At 44.1% G+C, this 23,477-nt stretch overlaps 1 protein-coding gene across 1 annotated transcript in view; it reads right to left on the bottom strand.

The window, feature by feature from the left end:
* sfi1 (SFI1 centrin binding protein) overlaps positions 1-23,477 on the bottom strand; it is a 242,981-nt gene that overhangs the window by 17,231 nt on the left and 202,273 nt on the right. The window contains exons 29-31 of the mRNA XM_059983256.1: positions 17,092-17,416; positions 15,859-16,018; positions 4,176-4,275 (exon numbers count right to left, since the gene is read on the bottom strand). Coding sequence (XP_059839239.1) covers positions 4,176-4,275; positions 15,859-16,018; positions 17,092-17,416 — 585 coding nt within the window. The remainder of the gene's footprint in view (positions 1-4,175; positions 4,276-15,858; positions 16,019-17,091; positions 17,417-23,477) is intronic.

Below are 23,477 nucleotides of genomic sequence, written 5' to 3' on the forward strand. Positions count from 1 at the left end.
CTCCACTCAGAGTAGCAATCCTCCACTACCACTCTCTGGCTTCTTCCATTGAGCCAATGTCTAATCCAATTTACTACCTCGTCATGTATACCTAGCGACTGAATCTTCCTAACTAACTTCCCATATGGGACCTTGTCAAAGGCCTTACTGAAGTCCATGTATACAACATCCACTGCCTTCCCTTCATCCACTTTCCTGGTAACTTCCTCGAAAAACTCTAATAAACTGGTTAAACATGACCTACCATGCACAAAGCCATGCTGACTGTTTCTAATAAGTCCCTGTCTATCCAAATACTTGTAGATCCTATCTCTTAGTATTCCTTCCAATAATTTACCTACTACCAATGTCAAACTCACCGGCCTGTAATTTCCCGGCTTACTTTTTGAGCCTTTTTAAAACAACGGAAAGACATGAACTATCGTCCAATCCTCCAGCACCTGACCCGTGGATATCGACATTTTAAATATTTCTGCCAGGGCCCCTGCAATTTCAACACTAGTCTCCCTCAAGGTCTGACGGAATACCTTGTCAGTCCTGGGGATTTATCTACTCTGATTTGCCTCAAGACAGCAAGCACCTCCTCCTGTTTAATCTGTATAAGTTCCATGACCTCCCTACTTGTTTGCCTTGGTTCCATAGACTCCATTCCAGTTTCCTTAGTAAATACAGATGCAAAAAACCCATTTAATATCTCTCCCATTTCTTTTGTTTCCATACGTAGCCAACCACTCTGATCTTCAAGAGGACCAATTTTATCCCTTACTATCCTTTTGCTCTTAACATACCTGTACAAGCTCTTAGGATTATCCTTCACCCTGACTGCCAAAGCAACCTCATGTCTTCTTTTAGCCTTCCTGATTTCTTTCTTAAGTATTTTCTTACTCTTTTTATACTCCTCAAGCATCTTATTTCCTCCCTGTTGCCTATACATGTTATAGATCTCTCTCTTCTTCTTTATCAGAGTTCCAATATCCCTTGAGGACCAATTCTTATTCATTTTGCCTTTAACCCTGACAGGAACATACAAACTCTGCACTCTCAAAATTTCTCCTTTGAAGGCCTCCCAGTTACCAATCACATCCTTGCCAGATAACAACCTGTCCCAATCTACGCTTTTTAGATCCTTTCTCATATCTTCAAATTTGGCCTTTTTCTAGTTTAGAACTTCAACCCAAGGACCAGATCTATCTTTATCCATGATCAAGTTGAAACTAATGACGTTATGATCACTGGAACCAAGATGTTCCCCTACACACACTTCCGTCACCTGCCCTAACTCATTTCCTAATAGGAGATCAAATATTGCATCCTCTCTAGTCGGTACCTCTATATATTGATTAAGAAAACTTTCCTGAACACATTTCACAAACTCTAACCCATCTAGACCTTTAACAGTATGGGAGTCCCAATCAATGTGTGGAAAATTAAAATCCCCTACAATCACAACTTTCTGTCTCCTGCAGTTGTCTGTTACAATAGACAATAGGTGCAGAAGTAGACCATTCGGCCCCTCGAGTCTGCACCACCTTTCTGACATCATGGCTGATCATTCACTATCAATACCCAGTCCCTGCCTTGTCCCTTGATTCCCCTATCCATCAGATATCTATCCAGCTCCTTCTTGAAAGCATCCAGAGAATTGGCCTCCACCGTCTTCTGAGGCAGTGCATTCCACACCTCCACAACTCTCTGGGAGAAGAAGCTCTTCCTCAACTCTGTTTTAAATAACTGATCTCTTATTCTCAATCCATGCCCTCTGGTACTGGACTCTCCCAACATCTGGAACCTCTGCAGATTTGCTCCTCCAATTCTCGCTGACTATTGGGTGGTCTATAATACAACCCTTTTAATGTAGTCATACCTTTCCTGTTTCTCAGTTGTTGAATGAGAAACATACTACAAGAAAAATTTCACTTGTAGAATGCCTTGGGATTTTCCTTAATCCTGCTTGCCAAGGCCTTCTCATAGCCCCTTCTGGCTCTCCTAATTTCATTCGTAAGCTCCTTCCTGCTAGCCTTATAATTTTCTAGATCTCTATCATTACCTAGTTTTTTGAACCTTTTGTAAGCTTTTATTTTCTTCTTGACTGGATTCTCAACAGCATTTGTACACCATTGTTCCTGTACCCTACCATCCTTTCCCTGTCTCATTGGAACGTACTAATGCAGAACACCATGCAAACATCCCCTGAATATTTGTCACATTTCTGCCGCACAATTCCCTAAGAAACCTGTTCCTAATTTATACTTCCCAGTTCCTGCTTGATAACCTCATATTTCCCCTTACTCCAATTAAACGCTTTCCTAACTTGTTTTCCCTCTCCAGTGCTATGGTAAAGGAGATAGAATTGTGATCACAATCTCCTAAATTCCCTCCCACTGAGAATTCTGACACCTGACCAGGTTCATTTCTCAATACCAGATCAAGTACAGTCTCTCCTCTTGTAGGCTTATCTACATATTGTGTCAGGAAACCTTCCTGAACTGACACCTAACTAACTACACCCCATCTAAATCCCTTGCTCTGGGGATAAGCCAATCAATACTGTGGAAATTAATATCTCCCACCATGACAATCCTGTTATTATTGCATCTTTCAAGACTCTGTCTTCCTATCTGCTCCTCGGTGTCCCTGTTACTATTGGGTGGCCTATAAAAGACACAGAGTAGAGTTATTGACCCTTTCCTGTTTCCAGCTTCCAGCCACAGAGACTCCGCAGACAAGCCCTGCATGTCTTCCTCCTTTTCTGCAGCTGTGACACTATCTCTCATCAGCAGTGCCACGTCCCCCACCTTTTGCCTCCCTCTCTGTCCTTTCTGAAACATGTAAAGACTGACACTCTAAGTAGCCATTCCTACCCCTGAGCAATCCAAGTTTCTGTAATAGCCACAATGTCATCGCTCCAAGTACTAAGCTCATCGGCTTTGTTCATGATGCTTCTTGAACAAAGACACATCTCAAACCATCAGTTTGAGCGTATTCCTCCCTCTAGCCTATCACCTGCCTATCCTCCCTCTCACACTGTCTACAAGCTTTCTCATACAGTTCTGGTTTCCTTACTTGAGGAAGTATATACTGGCCTTGGAGGCAGTGCAGAGGAGGTTCACCAGGCTGATTCCAGAGATGAGTGGGTTAAACTTTGAGGAGAGATTGAATCACCTGGAACTGTACTAGTTGGAATTCAGAAGAATGAGAGGAGATCTTATAGAAACATGTAAAATTATGAAAGGGACAGATAGAGGCAGGAAGGTTGTTTCCACTGGTAAATGAGACTAGAACTAGGGGATAAAGCCTCAAGGTTTGGGGGAGCAGATTTGCGATGGAGATAAGGAGGAACCACTTTTCCCAGAGGCTGGTGAATCTGTGGAATTCTCTGCCCAATGAAGCAGTGGAGGCTACCTTAGTAAATATACTTAAGACAAGGTTGGATAGATTTTTGCATAGTAGGGGAATTAAGCATTATGGGGAAAAGGCAGGTCAATGGAGATGAGTCCGTGGCCAGATCAGCCAGGATCTTCTTGAAAGGCGGAGCAGGCTCAATGAGTCTGATGGCCATCTTATGCTCCTACTTTTTATGTTCTTATGTTATCTGAAGTCCAAGGTATAGATGAGAGCCAATACAGTCCCTTGTGGAGCCACAGTGCTGCTTATAGCCATGTCTGACACACAGCTCTGAAGTTGCACAAACTGGGGTCTGCCAGTCAGGTAGCCCGTTATCCAGGATCCTTTGGCGGAACTGGGAGAGAGAAACAAAGTGGATTGAAGTTACAGTGCAAAAACAGAACACAGAAAGTGCCTGCAGATCAGATGCAGGACAGAGTGCAACTGGCTTGTTCTGATACAGGCAGTTATCAGATGTAGAGGGCAGAAGAACAAAGTGCAGAAGAGGATTGAAAAGAAATGAGGGTGGGAGAGTGGGGAGTAGAGAGAGAGGGATGGGGAATGGGGGAGTGAGTAGATGCAGATGAACTAACATACCTGGTACTGGATGTGGGGGAGGCATTATCCTGATCAATATCCTTGATCTTTTTTGCTGAATCAGATTTCCCTTTGGGGACATCCTTTGGCTAATCTCCTCTGGGGCACAGGGATGGCTCATGGTGAGTAGGGGGGAGGTTTAGTTATGTGACATTAGCACAAGTCAAAAGTAGAGCACTTCTCTGATAACTTGCCTTAGCTTCAGCTTGCCGTCATGGAAGCCCTGCATCTGTTGACGTATTGCTTTCAGTTCAGCCTCCAGTTGACATTGTTGATCACATTTAGTGTCAGCATCTGAATTATGGAAGTAAAAGAAAGGATTAATCACAGCAGCTTGTCAACCACTGCAAGTGCTTATTCTCTCACAAGTCTGACCTTCACATTTAATATTTACACAAAATCTGCATAAAATGCCAACTCTGCAATGTATGTCAATGAAGGCCAATCTGCAAAGATAAGCATGACTGGTTGTAGGGATGTTCATGTTTACATTGAACAAGACAATTTAAGAAGTTCCTATTCTTCACTGAATGAAACCCCAGAACTTGTTTAGACTTACAGTTCCCAGCCACAGCGTGGATGCATCTCTCATATCCTCCATGTCTTGTCTCTATATCCCAGGATTTTCTTCGATCATAGCCCCTCATAATCCAAAGAGAAGAATCCAAGTTTGCCACTCCAAATACATCACTGAAATCCCTCATCCACAGAAACACTTTAGAAAATCTCTTCTGCCTCACCAAAGCTTTCTTAGTGGTTCATCCAGAACCAAGACACAAAACTCCATGTGTGACCATACTAGTGTTCTCTATAGGTTCATCACTTCTGAACTCACACTTCTCCATCAAACTCATGCCCTGTGGAACCCATAGACATAGAACCACATAGACAGCTTACTCATCATATGTTATGCCAGAGCCGGAATGAGGGGATCCTCATGGACAATCGCAGCAGCAACACTGACTGCCATTTTGTTATCATGACTAGGGAACTCAGATGCAAGATAGAAACATAGAAAACTTACAGCACAATACAGGACCTTTGGCCCACAAAGCTGTGCTGAAAATGTCCTTACCTGAGAAATTACCAAGGGTTACCCATAGCCCTCAATTTTTGAGTTCCATGTACCTATCCAGAGACTCTTAAAAGACCCTACCATATCTGCCTTCACCACCGTTGCAGGCAGCCCATTCTACGCACTTACCACTCCCTGCGTAAAAACTTACCCGGATATCTCCTCTGTACGTACTTCCAAGCACCTTAAAGCTGTGCCCTCTCGTGCTAGCCGTTTCAGCCCTGGGAAAAAGCCTTGACTATCCACACAATCAATACCGCTCATCATCTTATACACCTCTAACAGGTCACCTCTCACCCTCCATCACTCCAAGGAAAAAAGGGTCGAGTTCACTCAACCTATTCTCATAAGGCATGCTCCCCAATCCAGCAACATCCTTGTAAATCTTCTCTGCACCCTTTCTATGGATTCCACAACCTTCCTATAGTGAGGCAACCAGAACTGAGCACAGTACTCCAAGTGGGGTCTAACCAGGGTCCTATATAGCTGCAACATTACCTCTGGGCTCCTAAACTCAATCCCACAATTGATGAAGGACAATTCACAGTATGCTTATTTAACCACAGAGTCAACCTGCGTAGCAACCTTGAGTGTCCTGTGGAATCGGACCCCAAGATCCCTCTAATCCTCCACACTGACTCACTTCTTTTTAAATATACTGTATTTCTGTTTTTGCACATTTTTAAAAAATCTATTCAATATATGTAATTGATTTACGTTTATTATTATGTTTTATTTTATTTTATTTATTATTATTATTATTTTTCTCTCTCTCTGCTAGATTACGTGCTGCATTGAACTACTGCTAAGTTAACAAATTTCACATCACATGCTGGTCATAATAAACCTGATTCTGACTGCCAAGATTCTTACCATTAATACTATATTCTGTCATCATATATGACCAACCAGAATGAACCACCTCACACTTATCTGTGTTTAACTCCATCTGCCACTTCTCATCCCAGTTTTGCATCCTATCAATGTCCCAATGTAACCTCTGACAGCCCTCCATACTACCCACAACAGCTCCGACCTTTGTGTCATCAGCAAATTCACTAACCCATCCCTCCACTTCCTCATCCAGGTCATTTATAAAAATCACAAAGAGAAGGGGTCCCAGAACAGATCCCTGAAGCACACCACTGGTCACCGACCTCCATGCAGAATATGACCCGTCTACAACCACAATTCCCCTTCTGTGGGCAAGACAGTTCTGGATCCACAAAGCAATTTCCCTTTGGAGTCCACAAATCCATATACACTACATCTACTGCTCTACCATCATCACATCCTCAAAAAATTCAATCAGGCTCATAAGGCACGACCTGCCTTTCACAAAGCATGCTGACTATTCCTAGTCATGTTATACCTCTCAAATGTTCATAAATCCTGCCTCTCAGGATCTTCTCCATCAACTTATCAACCACTGAAGTAAGACTCACTGGTCTGTAATTTCCTGGGCTATCTCTACTCCCCTTCTTGAATAAAGGAACAACATTCGCAACCCTCCGATTCTCCGGAACCTCTCCCATCCCCATTGATGATGCAAAGATCATCGACGGATGCTCAGCAATCTCCTCCCTCGCCTCCCACAGTAGCCTGGGGTACATCTCGTCTGGTCCCAGTGACTTATCCAACTTGATGCTTTCCAAAAGCTCCAGCACATCCCCTTTCTTAATATCTACATGCTCAAGCTTTTCAGTCCGCTGCAAGTCATCACTATATTCGCCAAGATCCTTTTCCATAGTGAATACCGAAATAAAGTATTCATTAAGTACCTCTGCTATCTCCGCCGGTTCCATACACACTTTTTCACTGTCACAATTGATTGGTCCTATTCTCTCACGTCTTACCCTCTTGCTCTTCACAAGAATGCCTTGGGGTTTTCCTTAATCATGTTCACCAAGGCCTTTGCATGGCCGCTTCTGGCTCTCCTAACTCCTTTCCTGAATTCCTTCCTGCTAGCCTTATAATCATTTAGCTTTCCATCATTACCAAGCTTTTGAACCTTTCATAAGCTCTTCTTTTCTTCTTGGCTAGATTTTCAACAGCCTTTGTACACCACAGTTCCTGAACCCTACCATCCTTTCTCATTGGAATGTACCTATGCAGAACTCCACACAAACATCCCCTGAACATTTGCCATATTTCTGCCGTACATTTCCCTGAGAACATCTGTTCCCAATTTATACTTCCAAGTTCCTGCCTGATAGCCTCATATTTCCTCTTACTTCAATTAAACACTTTTCTAACTTGTCTGTTCCTATTGTTCTCCAATGATCATTTTGGTGATCACTATCTCCAAAATGCTCTCCCACTAAAACATCTGACACCTGACCAGGTTCATTTCTCAATACCAGATCAAGTACAGCCTTATAGGCTTGTAGGCTTATCTACATTTTGTAGCAAGAAACCTTCCTGAACACACCTAACAAACTCCACACCATCTAAACCCCTTGCTCTAGGGAGATGCCAATCGATATTTGAGAAATTAAAATCTCCCATCGCAACAACCCTGTTATTATCACACCTTTCCAGAACCTGTCTTCCTGTCTGCTCCTCGGTGTCCCTGTTACTATTGGGTGGTCTATAAAAGACACAGAGTAGAGTTATTGACCCTTTCCTGTTTCTAGCTTCCAGCCACAGAGACTCCGTAGACAATCCCTGCATGTCTTCCTCCTTTTCTACAGCCATGACACTATCTCTGATCAACAGTGCCACACCCCCACCTCTTTTACCTCCCTCCCTGTCCTATCTGAAACATCTAAAGGATGGTATTCTAAGTAACCATGCCTGCCCCTGAGCCATCCAAGTCTCTGTAATGGCCACAACATCATAGTTCCAAACACTGATCCATGCTCTAAGCTCATCCGCTTTGTTCACAATGCTCCTTGCGTTAAAAGAGGCATATCTCAGATCATCGGTCTAAGCACGTCCCTTCTATCACCTGCCTATCCTCCCTCTCGCACTGTCTCCAAGCTTTCTCTATTTGTGAGCCAACCACCTCTTCCTCCATCTCTTCAGTTTGGTTCCCACCCCCCAGCAATTCTAGTTTAAACTATCTCCAATAGCCTTAGCAAACCTCCCTGCCAGGATATTGGTCCTCCTGGGATTCGTGCAATCTGTCCTTTTTGTACAGGTCATACCTGCCCCAAAAGAGGTCCCAATGATCCAGAAGTATGAATCCCTGCCCCCTGCTCCAATCCCTTGGTCATGCATTTATCCTCCACCTCACTCTATTCCTATTCTCGCTGTCAAGTGGCACAGTCCCGAGATTACTACCTTTGTGATCCTGCTTCTCAACTTCCTTCCTAACTCCCTGTAGACAGCTTTCAGGACCTCCTATCTTTTCCTGCCTATGTCATTGGTACCAATATGTACCACAACCTCTGGCTTTTCTCTTTTCCTCTACAGGATATCTTGGACGCGATCAAAAACATTCCAGACCCTGGCACCTGGAAGGCAAACTACCATCCGTGCTTCTTTCCTGCGTCCACAGAATCACCTGTCTGACCCCCTAACTATAGAGTCCTCTATCACTGCTGCCATCCTCTTCCTTTTCCTACCCTCTGAGCCACAGGGCAAGACTCTGTGCCACAGGCACAGCCACTGTTGCTTCCCCCAGGTAGGCTGTTCCCCCCCCCCCCCCACAACAGTACTCAAGCAGGAGTACTTATTGTCAAGGGGTACAGCCACAGGGGTGCTCTCTAGCCTCTCCTAACTGTTGCTCATTTATCTGTCTCCCGAGGCCCCGGTGTAACTACCTGCGTACAGCTCCTATCTATCACCTCCTCACTCTCCCTGACCAGATGAAGGTCATTGAGCTGCATCTCCAGTTCCCTAACGCAGTTCCTAAGGAGCTGCAGCTCGAAGCACCTGGTGCCGATGTGGACGTCCAAGAGGGTGGGAGTCTCCCGGACCTCCCACATCTGACACCCAGTACAGAAAACCAGCCTCACACACGTACTTCCTGTCTGTATTCTACCTTACCTCACCCCGTTATCGCCAAAGCTCCATTGAGCCAAAGCCTTCCTACTCTGTCTCCCTCTGCACAGCTGTCTCGTTTTAAACTCTTCTCACTGTTCTTAATGGCTGACGCCCACACTCTTGCGCATTCGAGCTCTAACTTTGACATCATTGCACTGACTGAGACACATAATGCATGAAATTTCCAGTTTCAGTAACAAGGAATAAATATAACCTCTGGAGTTGCCAAACTGCTGCTTTTAACAAATGTATTCTATTTGCTTGCAGGAAATACGATAGCCAGTTTGAACAAAGTATGTTTCTACAAGAAGCAGCCACAGGTCACGGTTACATATTGGTACCAATGACATAGCTCAAAAAAGGATGGAGGTCCTGAAAGCAGACTACAGGGAGCCAGGAAGGAAGCTGAGAAGCAGGACATCAAGGGTTGTAATTTCAGGATCACTGCCTGTGCCATGTGACAATGAGTATAGGAATAGAATGAGGTGGTGGATAAATGTGTGGCTGAAGGATTGGAGCAGGGGGCAGGGATTCAGATTTCTGGATCACTGGGACCTCTTCTGGAGCAGGTGTGACCTGTACAAAAAGGACGGGTTCCACTTGAATCCCAGGGGGACCAATATCCTGGCAGTGAGGTTTGCTAATGCTATTGGGGAGGGTTTAAACTACATTTGCAGGGGTGTGGGAACCAAAGTGAGGAGGCAGAGGATGGGGAGGTTGGAACCCAAGTAGAGACAGCTTGTAGAGAGTTTCTGAGGGATAGGCATATGTTAGAGCAAAGATACACTCAATCTGATGTGTCTATTTTAATGCAATGGCTGCTGAGTGTGCCAGGCTTTAGATGTTTCAAAAAGAACAGAGAGGGAAGCAAAAGAGGTGAGGGTGTGGCACTGGTAATTAGGGATAGTGTCACGGCTACAGAAAAGGAGGAAGTCATGGAGAGATGGTCTACTGAATCCGTGTGGGTGGAAGACAGAAACAGGAAAGGGGCAATAACTCTACTGGGTGTTTTTTATAGCCCCTTCCCAATAGTAACAGGGATATCGAGGAACAGATAGGGAGGCAGATTCTGGAAAGGTGCAATAATAATAGGGGTGTTGTGATGGGAGATTTTAATTTTCCTAATATTGATTGGCATCTCCTTAGCACAAGGGGTTTAGATGGGGTGGGGTTGGTTAGGTGTGTTCAGGAAGGTTTCCTGATGCAATATGCCAACTAGAGGAGAGTCTGTACTTGATCTGGTATTGGGAAATTAACCTGGTCAAATGTCAGATCTCTCAGTGAGAGAGCATTTTGGAGGCAGTGACAACAACTCTATCTCCTTCACCATAGTGCTGGAGGGATAGGAGCAGACAACTTGGGAAAATGTTTACTTGGGATAGGGGGAAATATGATGCTATTAGGCAGGAACTTGGGAGCATAAATTGGGATCAGGTGTTCCTCAAGGAAATGCACAGCAGAAATGTGGCCAATGTTCAGGGACCATTGCATGGAGTTCTGCATAGGTATGTTCAGCTGAGGCAGGGCAAGGATGGTAAAGTTAAAGAACATAGATACAGGTGTCCCCAGCTTTATGAATGTTCACTTTATGCCACTTGGATTTTACAAATACCTACATTAGTAACCTGTTTTTGCATTACAAAGGAGATTTTTGCTTTTATGAAAATTTTTCCCATATAAATTAATGGTTCACACGAGGAAATCTGCAGATGCTGGAAATTCAAGTAACACACACAAAATGCTGGTGGAACACAGCAGGCCAGGCAGCACCTGGGAAGAAGCGCTGTCGACATTTCGGGCCAAGTCTCTTCATCAGGACTAACTGAAAGAAAAGGTAGCAAGGGATTTGAAAGGAGGAGGAGGAGGGGGAGATCCGAAATGATAGGAGAAGACCAGAGGGGGTGGGGTGAAGCTAAGAGCTGGAAAGGTGATAGGCAAAAGGGATACAGAGCTGGCGAAGGGAAAGGATCATGAGACGGGAGGCCTAGGGAGAAAGAAAGGGGGAGGGGAGCACCAGAGGGAGATGGAGGCCAAGAATGATCAGCAGAGAGAGAGAAAAAGGAGGGGGGAAATAAATAAATAAGGGATGGGGTAAGAAGGGTAGGAGGGGCATTAACTGGTTAGGGAAATCAATGTTCATGCCATCAGGTTGAAGGCTACCCAGACGGAATATAAGGTGTTGTTCCTCCAACCTGAGTGTGGCTTCAATCTTAACAGTAGAGGAGGCCATGGATAGACATATCAGAATGGGAATGGGACGTGGAATTAAAATGTGTGGCCACTGGGAGATCTTGCTTTCTCTGGCAGACAGAGCGTAGGCGTTCAGCAAAACGGTCTCCCAGTCTGCATCAGGTCTCACCAATATATAAATGGCCACACTGGGAACACCAGCCGCAGTATAACACACCAGCCGACTCACAGGTGAAGTGTCGCCTCACCTAGAAGGACTGTCTGGGACCCTGAATGGTGGTGAGGGAGGAAGTGTAAGGGCAGGTGTAGCACTTGTTCCGCTTACAAGTATAAGTGCCAGGAGGGAGATCGGTGGGAAGTGATGGGGGATGAATTAAGCGTTGCTTAATTTAAGCAACACACACCAGCATTTTGTGTGCGTTGCTTAAAATAATGGTTCTTCGCTTTACGCTGTTTTGGCTTAAGAAAGGTTTCATAAGAATACTCTACCTTTGTAAAGGGGGGGACATCTGTACATGGAGCTCAGAAAAATAGAGGGCTATAGGTAACCCTAGGTAATTTTTTAAATAAATATGTGTTCAGCACAGCATCATGGGCCAAAGGGTCTGTATTGTGATGTACGTTTTTGATGTTTCTTTGTTTCTAACCATGGTGTACAAAGTATGTAGAAAATCTGGTGAAGAAGAAAAGAAAAGCTTACGAAAGGTTCAAGAAACTAGGTACTGTTAGAGCTCTAGAAATTTACAAGGTTGCTAGGTAGGAGCTTAAGAATGGAATGAGGAGAGCAAGAAGGAGCCATGAGAAAGCCTTGCTGAGCAGCAGTAAGGAAAATCTCAAGACATTCTACAAATATGTGAAGAGCAAGAGGATGAGCCGTGTGAGAATAGGACCAATCAGGTGTGATAGTGGAAACGTGCATGGAGTCAGAGGAGTTAGCGGAGGTACTCAATGAATACTTTGCTTCAGTATTCACCAGGGAAAATGACCATAGCAATTGTGGGGATGACTTACAGTGGACTGAAACACTTGAACGTTAAGAAATTAGAGCATTAGACATTAAGAAAGAGGATTTGCTGGAGCTTTTGAAAAGCATCAACTTAGATAAGTCACCAGGTCCGAATGAGATCTACCCCAGGTTACGACGGGAAGCGAGGGAGGAGATTGCTGAGCCACTTGTGATGATCTTTGCGTCATCAATAGGAACGAGAGAAGTACTGGAGGATAGGAGGGTTGGAAATATTGTTCCCTTGTTCAAGAGAGGGAGTAGAGATAACCCAGGTAATTATAGACCAGTAAGTCTGACTTCAGTGGTGGACAAGTTGTTGGAAAAGATCCTGAGAAGCATTTGGAGAGACATAATCTGATTAGGGATAGTCAGCATAGATTTGTCAAGGGCAGGTTGTGCCTTATGAGCCTGACTGAATTCTTTGAGGATGTAACAAAACACATTGATGAAGGTAGAGCAGTGTGTATGGACTTCAGTAAGGCATTTGATAAGGTTCCTCATACAAGGCTCATTCAGAAAGTAAGGAGGCATGGGATCCAGGGAGACCTTGCTTTTTGGGTCCAGAATTGGCTTGCCTACAGCAGGCAAAGGGGGGCTTTTAGATGGTTCGTTTTCTGCATGGAGGTCGGTGACCAGTGGTGTTCCGCAGGGATAATTTGGGGGATCCCTCCTCTTTGTGATTTTTATAAATGACCTGGCTGAAGAAGTAGAAGGGTGGGTTAGGAAGTTTGCTGCTGACACAAAGGTTGGGGGTGTTGTGGATAGTCTGGAGGGTTGTCAGTAGTTACAACAGGACAACAATCGGATGCAAAACTGGGCTGAGAAGTGGCAAATGGACTTCAACCCAGATAAGTGTGAAGTGGTTCATTTTGATAGGTCCAATTTGAAGACAGAGTATAATATAAATGGCAAGACTCTTGGCAGTGTGGAGGATCTGAGAGAACAAGGGGTCTATGTCGATAGGACACTCAAAGCTGCTGCACAGGTTGACAGTGTTGTTTTATGGTGTGTTGGCATTCATCAACCGTGGGATTGAGTTCAAGAGCCATAAGCTAATGTTACAGCTATACAGGACCTTGGAGGCAGAGTGACAGGAGGTGGAGCGAAGTTAAGATGACGCTAAATGGCAACTCCTTTGGTTGCATCTTCGAAAACAGCTCTATTTCCATCTTTAATATCTTTATTTTTCCCTTTCAGGGTTCTTTTGAAGACCCTGACCTGGAGTTACACACTGACTTTGGTTCTTTGTGGGAATGGAACCTGTTCTCTGCATTTTAGGACTGGCCATTGTTCGGCACAGCAAGGGTTTGGCCTGAGTGTCCAGCTTGAATTCGGAAGCCTAAGATCTCAGGGTTCTGGAGATGGGCGGATCAAAGGTCAGTGAAATGGCAAGAAACCCGTGTGACGTTGGGGGAATTGGGATATCTGCTGCAGGTCCAAAGACCCGAGATCTTTGTGATCTTCGGACACAGAGCTCGAGAAAAGCAACATAACAGACTTTTAACATTGAAAACCAGCGAGTTGTTTGTTATGTCTCCCTGCTCACTGGGGAAAAAATGGAGGCACCTGTTTCTCCCTTATTAGGGACAGAGAGAATCTGTGGTATGTTGAGTGCAAGGTGAAACGCAAAGTCTTTGGGGGTCTTTGGACATTGTCTTTGCTATTGCTTTGCTCATGTTTGAGTGCTTGGTGACAGTGCCAATGCTTGTTTTTTTTTGCCAGTGGGGGGAGGGGGATTGTTGCTGCTTATGTGCAGGAGGGAGGGGAGATTAGAGTTCATGGATGTTTGCAAAGAAAAAGCATTTCAGGATGTATATTGTATACATTAACTTGGACTTTTGAACCTTTGCTCAGACCCCACTTGGAGTACTGCATTCAGTTCTGGTCACCTCACTACAGGAAGGATGTGGATACCATAGAGAAAGTGCAGAGGAGATTTACAAGGATGTTGCCTGGACTGGAGGGCAGACCTTATGAGAATAGGTTGAATGTACTTGGTCTTTTCTCCTTGGAGTGACAAAGGATGAAAGGATGAAAGATGACCTGATAGAGGTGTATTAAGACAAAGAAGAGCATTGATCATGGATAGACAGAGGCTTTTTTCCAGGGCTGAAATGGTTAACAGGAGAGGGCACAGTTTTAAGGTACTTGAAAATAGGTACCGAGGGGATGTCAGGGGTAAGATTTTCACACAGTGGAAGGCACTGCCAGCAGAGGAGGTGGAAGCAGATACAATAGGGTCTTTTAAGAACCTCTTATATAGGTACATGGAGCTCAGAAAAATAAGAGGGCTATGCGCTAGGGAAATTCTAGGCAGTGTCAAGAGCAGGTTACATGGTCGACACAACATTGTGGGCTGAAAGGCCGTAATGTGCTGCAAATTGCTATGTTCTATGTAAACAGTTCATTGGTGACACTGAATGCATACACCAAAAAAATGTCAGCCAGGAGATAAGGAACTCTTGCCTCACCCATCAACCTGCAAAAACTTTGATCAAGGAAATACACCAAGACTTTGTTTACACCTGCTTGATCTGTGCTGTGTCAAATGTTTGCGCAGTGTGGTTTGAAATCTGGACCTTCTGATTGATAGGTGAGGATACTGCTAGGATGACTTGTTATTGAACTTTAGAACGGTATGTATATCTGCACATTGATCTTTTAAATACTGGGCACCACAGCACAGAAACAGACCCTTCAACACATCTAGTCCACCGCGACCTCGCCTTCCACCCAGTCCTGTGTGGCTGTACCAGACAATAGCCCTCCATACCCCTCTCATCCGCATACTTATCATAGTTCTTTAATGTTACAACTGAACATTCCACTGGCACCTTCTTCCACACACACACACACAGCCCCCTTGAGTGAGTAAGTTCCCTCTCAAAATTCCCAAATATTTCACCTTCCACATTAAACCTATAACCCCTAGTTCTAGTCTCACTCAACCTGAGAGGCAAAACTTGCAGACATTCACCATATATATACCTCTTATAATTGAGTATTATAAGATCTATAAGATCTCCCCTCATTCCCTTACACTTGAGGGAATAAAGTCCAAACCTATTCAACCTTTCCCTGTAGCTCAGGTCCTTGTCATTGTGCTGACCTGTATGAACCTACTCAGTGATCAATGCAATCCCTCTCACTTATGTAGCACATAACCCTCCAGTTTTCTTCCAGCCTTGTGCCTACGTGTCTCTTAAATGTCCCTAACCTATCAGCCTCAAACCCCATCCCAAGCACTACATTCCAAAGGATTAACATCCTGTTTAAAAATTTACCTCTGACATCTCCCCTAAACATCCTTCACTCATTTTAAAAGGATGTCCTCTGGCATTAGTCATTGCTGCTCTGGGAAAAAAAAGGCATTGGCTGTCCACTCTATTAATGCCCTTTATCATCAGATACTGTACATCTCTACCAAATCACCACTCATCCTCCTTCACCCCAAAGAGAAAATCCCCAGCTCACTCAGCTTATCCTTGTAAGACATGCTTTCTAACCCAGACAGCTTGGTATATCTCCTCCACACACCCTCTCTAAAGCTACCACATCCATCCTATAAAGAGGTGACCAGAAATGAACACAACAGTCTTATCAGTTATTCATTGACCTGTGTCCCGGAATGTCACACTGAGGAATTCTGTTCCATTCCTTAAATTATCTGAAGAGAGCAGCCGTTTAGTTCTGAGTGACCGTTCAGTCAAAACTTTCTGATCCTTTTGAACTTGGTGGGCACCAAACGCACTGTTCCTGGTCCAATCCTCATTTGCCTAAAATCAAAATAGGAATAGGAATTAGTTCTATTTCCCTTCAGTCCCCTATAATGAAGGCTGGTAGATTGGGGCCCAGCATGACATGTCCAGCCACCCCCCCCCCCCCATTTTGCACACCACTGTTGATAACATTGAACAATAGTAAAGCTCTGTTAATTTGCCAGATTGGCAGATTTTGCAATCAATTGGTCTTACTCCAATTATTAACACACTTTTCACTTGCGTTTTTTTTAATGTTTCACATTACTATAATAAATTTTCCAGTGAACCAAGTTTAAATAGAGTGCTAGAACTGGGCCCTGAACTGCACTCAAGAACTCAGTGTATATGCAAAGACTTCACATTTCTGTGGCATCTTAAGCTCAACCTACCGCCCTCACTGTGAATTTCTGAGTTCTGTTGCTGTTGATAAGCATGAATAACTGACTTGAAAGACATATAGTAATCGAGCCTTTTGATGATGAAGGTATGACTGACTGTGTAGTGAGAGTCTGTAAGTGGAGATGAACATTCGTACGTCTGAGCAAAAATATTCTGCAGGGTTGGCTTCAATACTGCTGTCACTCAACTGAAGGAGATTTTAAATTCAGGTCAAAACAGCTTTTGCATTGCAGCAACCAGCAAACAATTTTTGGGCCACTGTTGCCAGTGCAGTGCTGGAGTGGTACTGCACAGACATGGAATAAAAAACAAGCTAAAGTACCACGTACAAACTAGCTGGATGAACTCAGCAGGTCGGGCAGCATCCGTTGAAATGAGCAGTCAATGTTTCGGGCCAAGACCCTTCATCAGGACTGAAAAGTACCAGAACTGCACAGCACTGAGTACTGGAGTTTAGCAATACTATGACCACTTTGATCACCTTACACTAAAATGGATTTATTTGTTACAATTGTCAAAATTATATTCAACTTGTTTATCATATTGTGAATAAGATGCTATGCATCTGTAATGCTGCTGCGAGTAAGCATCTCATTGCATACAAGTACTTGTGCAGATGATAAAAAACTCAGCCTTGATTTTCTGCAATGTAAGAAGAGAAGAGTAGCTGAAGATCACTACTGACTTACATTCTCTTTCTCCTGGCAAAGGGGCAGGAATGCTGAAGGGGGCAGCAGGACTTCCTTTGGCACTGGCTGCTCCTGCAGGTTATCCATGGTGGGCCTCTGAGGAGCAGAACGGGCGATGGGGAAGGCCATCTGAGACTGAACAGTCTGTAGATTTATTAATGGTGGTTGCCAGGTAAAATGCTCTACAGTATCATCCTCAGAAAGCTTCCTTAAGCTTGTGTAAACCATAGTTTCATCAACTCTGGACTGTGCAGGAGCCTCCACTTTCTCTTCTGACAGAGAGGCTGCAGATGACATTGGGAAGCCAAGATTCAAAGCATTGATGCTGCAAACGGAAAAAGACGAGGACAAATCAACAGCGGGGAGAATAAGCAAAACTGTAAGCATCTTTGCAGAGTGAGTGAGAGTGTGTGTGTGAGTGAGAGGGAGGGGAGATAGAGAAGGAGGGAAATGGAGGGAGGGGAGGAAGTGGGTGGGGAGGGGAGGGGGAGATGGGAAGTGTGGAAGGGGAAGGGAGGAAGGGAGAGGGGAGAGGGGGAGGTCAGAGAGCAGGCGCAAGAGGGAGGAGACAGAGAGAATGGGGGGGCGAGAGAGTGGGGAGGAAGAGAGTGGGGAGGAAGAGAGAGGGTGGGAGAGAGGGTGAGAGGGAGAGGGTGAGGGGGAGGGTGAGAGGGAGGGATGGACAGGGGGAGAGAGGGATGGAGAGGGGAGAGGGAGTGAGAGGGGAGAGAACGAGAGAGATGGGGAGAGGTAGAGTGGGAGGAGGAGAGGGAGGAAGGGGAAGAGAGAGGGGAGGAAAGGGGGTGAGGGGGAGGGGAGGGGGTGAGGGAGAGGGGGACAGGAATGGGGGAGAGGAGGGGAGGAGGTGAGGGAGGAAGGGGGAGGGGAGAGTAGAGGGGGAGAGTAGGGGGGGAGAGGGGGGAGGGGAGGGAAAGAGTGATGGGGAGTTAGCGGAGCGGGGAGGGTTTAGCAGGGTGGGGAAGTGAGAAGGGGAGGGGGAACGAGACTGGGAGGGTAGGAGGTTCTACACCTGCTGGAACCTACATTGGACATGAGGTGGGTGTGTGTTCCAGCAGGTCTGGACTGGTGGTGTGTGAGGGTGCCTGTTGTCCACACCTACTGGAACCCTCATCCATCACCAGTCACACCTACTGGAACCCTCACCACTGACAATCCAGAGGGCTATGCATCCTGAACATTCACTTAGCAACATCTGTTGGACACCCATCAAGAGACTGCACATCACACACAAAATGCTGGAGGAACTCAGCAGGCCAGGCAGCATCTATGGGAAAAAAGTACAGTTGACGTTTAGGGCCGAGACCCTTTGGCAGTCCTGTCTTGTCTTAGATGAGGAAACCAAAATTGTTCACAATACTTAAGGTGAGGCCTCACCAGAGCCTCATAAAGTCTCAGCATCACATCCCTGCTCTTATATTCTAGAAATTAATGTTAACATCGCATTTGCCTTCCTCATCACTGAGTTTACCTGCAAGTTAACCTTTAGGGTGTTCTGCACAAGGATTCCTAAGCCCCTTTACATCTCAGAATTTTGGATTTTCTCCCTGTTTAGAAAATAGTCTGCACATTTATTTCTACTACCAAAGTGCATAAGTCAGGCCATCAAGTCCTGGTAACATCCTTGTGAATATTTTCTGCATCCTTTCTAGTTTCATCACATCCTTCTCAAAGCAAGTGGTCAGTACCTTATAATGCTGTAGCATAACATCCCAACTCTTGTGCTCAGTGAACTCTTGTGCACTATGGAGCCAAATGCTTTCTTCACCATCTTCTTTACCCATATCACCACTTCCACGGAACTTAATTGGTGATGGAAAAGTACTGGCCAGGGCACTACTGAATCCCTTACTTTCCATATAATATATAACAGAATATTTTTAAGCATCTACTTCATGGTACAGAGATTGTTGTATTTTAACAATTTATCTTTTAGATCCAGCCTAGAGCTAAAAGGGGCCGGCTGGTGGTGGTGTGGCATCATCACTGGACTTCACTGGCCCTGAGTTCAAACCTAGGCGGGTCCCAGCCTCGGCAGCAGCAGTATCTGCGTGGAGGAAAGGCCTGGCAATCCATTTCCTTATCTTGCCATGAAAACCTGTGGACCCTATAGTCCATTAGCTCATGAGGAGTTGAACTCTACTAAAATCTGTTAGCAAATACGCAGATCATGGATGCAGTTCTCATGAGACTATTCTTCAGAACTGCTTAGTTCTACTTCAGAGTGCTGACAACATTCATGGTCCTTCAAGTACAAACAAAGGTCCCTGATCTCTGTAGTAAACATCCACTCAGGCTGTGCAGTTATATCAGTAACCCAACTCAACCTCCTGCTCTCCTTACTGCTGCATATTGTACAGAAAGGGACCGGGCATTGAAACCACTGTCATCCCACTCTAGCTCAATGTTGAATGACTGCCCATAGGGGCTGGAGAGAGGCATGACTGCTCATTGTGCTCAGGATCACATTCTGGAATGTGATCGCCATTCCAAAACTTGCTCCATTTGTTAACAGACTTCCTATGCCATACGATCTCTCATTCTCTCCTGTTGAATGTGACAAAAGCTGCTATCTCCATCTCCCTACCTGCCTGAATGCTATTGGGGAGGCAAGGAAAAGATCCACTTATTTTCAGTATTTTGCTGGAGTTGCCAGCAAGAGCAGAGGATGGTGTTGTGAAGAATATGAAGAAAAGGACATCTACCCTGATTCTGAGAAAGGATTGGAGAAATTGGAGAAAGGAAACAAAACAGTCCAGATGAGGGAAGTCAGGTTAGAATCTTGAAAAAAAAACACTAGTCAGCCACAGTTGTGACTTTTTAGTTATTGCAGAAAAGGATGGATGTGACAGTACAAGAGAAGGTGAAAAGAAGATATACAAGGCGGGCAGGACTGGAGAATTAAACATGAGAAACTAAGGAAACCGTGTTGTTTTCTTTGCAAAGGAAACTGGGGGGAAATTTAATTAAAATTATGAGAAACTAACAAGGGCTTTCCCTTGGAGAGAAAATTAAGTTAATTAATTGAAGAGTTAGTGTGGAAGCAAGGGGATAATTCTTTCAGAGAATACTAGAACTCAGAATTTCAAAAGGTGATATGGACAGAACCTATTTCAACATTTAAAAATTCCTTGAATACCTTCTGAAGAGTCGTAACTTATAAGGCCATGGACCAAAAACTGGAAACTGAAAATGACATTAATTTTTTAGGCCTGCCTGATCACCATGTACCAAATGGACTGCTGTATATGCAAAGTTCAAAGTAAAATTATCATCAAAGTACATTTATGTCATCATATACTACCTTGAGATCTATTTTCTTATGGGCATTGACAGTAAATACAAAGAAACAACAGAACCAATGAGAAGTTGCACACAACAAAAATGGACAAACGACCAATGTGCAAAAGACAAAAAACTGTGTAAAACAAAAGGAAAAAACAAAGTAATAATATAGTAATAAATATTGAGAACATGAGTTGAAGAGTCCTCAAAAGTGAGTCCATGGGTTATGGAATCAATTCAGTGTAGGGGTGAATGAAGTTATCCATTCTAGTTCAAGAATCTGATGGTTGAGGAGTAAGTAATTGGAGTGCGAAGCACAGAAACAAACATCATTGTGATGATTGTACACTCTAGTATCAATTGTTTGGTAACAATAAAGTATTTGTATTGTACTGTTTTACTATTCCTGAACCTGGTGGTGTGGGACTTATGGCTCCTGTACCTCCTTCTTGATAGTAGCAATGAGAAGAGAGCTTGGCTTGGATGGTGGGAGTCCTTAATGATGGGTGCTGCTTTCCTGTCAGAGCGCTCCTTGTAGATGTGCTCAATGGTGGGAAGAACTTTACCTATGATAGACTGGGCCATACTCACTACTTTTTAAAGGCTTTTCCAGTCAAGGGCATTTGTGTTCCATACCAGGTCATGATGCAATTAGAGAAGTTTGTCAAAGTTTTAGAACTGCTGTGCACTTACTTGATGGACCCAGGAATGTAACTCATAGGAATTTAAAATTACTGACCACCTCCACCTCTGATGCCCTATTGAAGACTGACTTATGAACCTCCTGTTTACTTCTCCCGTAGTCTTTGATTTTGTTGATATTGAGTGAGAGGTCATTGTTGCCAAATTTTCCATCTCCCTCCTATATGCTGATTTGTCACCACCTTGATTCAATGGTGTTGTCAGCAAACATATGTATCACATTGGAGCGGTGCTTAGCCTCACAGTCATAAATACAAGGCGAGTAGATCAGGTGCTGAGCACACAGTCTTGTAGTGTACCTGTGTTGATGGAGATTGTGGAGGAGATGTTGTTGCCACACTGAACTGACTGAGGTCTGCAAGTGAGGAAATCAATCCAGTTGTTGTACGAGGAGGTATTGAGGCCTAAGCCTTGGAGCTCATTGATTAGATTTCAGGGGATGATAATGTTGAATGCAGAGCCATAATCAATGAAGAGCATCCTGATGTATGCACCTCCACTGTCCAGATGTTTCAGGGTTGAGTGAAGAGCCAATGAAATGGCATCTGCTGTTGGCCTATTGTGACAGTAGGCAAATTGAAGTGGCTCCAAGTTGCTCCTCAAGCAAGAGCTGATCAGTAGGTGTTACTGGACAATAGACAATGAGGCAGGTTACCACGTTTTTCTTAGGCATTGTTATGATTGAAGCTTGCTAGAAGCAGGTGATTTCAATATTTTGTTTGAAAATAAAATGTTCTTGCTTTGCATGACTTGGAATAAGTTAAGTCACAGACAGAGGGTAGAAAAAGAACAGCAGTCATTAGTGTGTTGCAATGGTCAGGTCTGAAGGATTTGAAATATGCATAAGAGTTTCATCAATAAACGAGACAAGGCAAGAGTGAAATTGGGCAGTGGAACTAGGAGGTCATGACTGATGGTGTACATTATGCAGCCTGTAGTATGCCACAGCATTTGAAGTATTGTGTACAGTTCTGGTCACCAAATTATAGGAAAGATGTCAACAAAATAGAGAGTGTACAGAGAAGATTTACTGGAATGTTACCTGGGTTTCAGCACCTAAGTTACAGAGAAAGGTTGAACAAGTTAGGTCTTTATTCTTTGGAGCGTAGAAAGTTGAGGGGGGACTTTATGGAGGTATTTAAAATTATGAGGGGGATAGATAGAGTTGACGTGGATAGGCTTTTTCCATTGAGAGTAGGGGAGATTCAAACAAGAAGACATGAGTTGAGAGTTAGGGGGTAAAGATTAAGGAGTAACACGAGGGGGAACTTCTTTACTCAGAGAATGGTAGCTGTGTGGAATGAGCTTCCAGTAGAAGTGATAGAGGCAAGTTCAATGGTCATTTTTTAAAAAATTGGATAGGTATATGGACAAGAAAGGAATGGAGAGTTATGGGCTGAGTGCAAGTCGGTGGGACTAGGTGAGAGTAAGCATTCAGCACGAACTAGAAGGGCCGAGATGGCCTGTTTCCATGCTGTAATTGTTATATGATTACTGCGTATTTTAAGCTTGCTTCACAAACTGACTGTGGCTTATTCTGTGTTTCAAGACTTCTTTCCCATTCAATTATTATGGTCTTCATTGTGTTTCTATCCAAACATCTAATAGTGTCAGCCTTGAATAGATTCAATGACTAAGTATTGAATTAAATTAGTATGATTTGCAATCCTTTCTACAAAAAAAAACAGGCGAAGTGAATTAGAATAAAAATAAAACTTACATTCACCTCTGTCTGATGAAAATTAATTTCATCAGTCGGCTGGTGGCACAGTGAGATCAGCGCCGGGGTTCCCGAGTTCGATCCAGTGACAGACCACTCCCGTGCCGGGTTGATGTCTATCCAGTGAGTCCCGTACCATCCGTGCTGGATTGATGTTGAGCTTGCAACTCAACCTCATATAAAAAACTGCCACCTCCAGTTTAAATTCCCATGTGGAATATTGTGGAGGAACAAATACCAAACTCAGCACAGACCCCACTTGTCCCATTTAACCTTTCTCAGTGCAGTGGAGTTTAGGACCCAGGGAATTCAGTGCGGTGGTCCTTAGGACCCAGCGGACCTCAGGAGCCGGCAGAGCTCGGGACCCGACGCCGGCGGTGTTTCTGTTCCATTGACGGGAAGCGATCGTGATTGAAAATAAAATAGAAATAATAAAGCGTTTGGAAAGAGGTGCAACACCATCGGTCATTGCAAAAGCGTTAGGCTACAGTCGGTCAATGATCAGAACAATTTTAAAGGATAACAGATAAAGTGAGAATAATAGAGCAAGTGAAAGGCCCTGCCCCGATGAAAGCTACAATTATTACTAAGCAACGCAGTGGTTTAATTATTGGAATACATACATTTCTTAAGTGCTTTCTATTAAGTGCTTTCCTTTAAG

Source organism: Hypanus sabinus, chromosome 10 (genome assembly GCF_030144855.1).
Source record: "Hypanus sabinus isolate sHypSab1 chromosome 10, sHypSab1.hap1, whole genome shotgun sequence".
Lineage (NCBI taxonomy): Eukaryota > Metazoa > Chordata > Chondrichthyes > Myliobatiformes > Dasyatidae > Hypanus > Hypanus sabinus.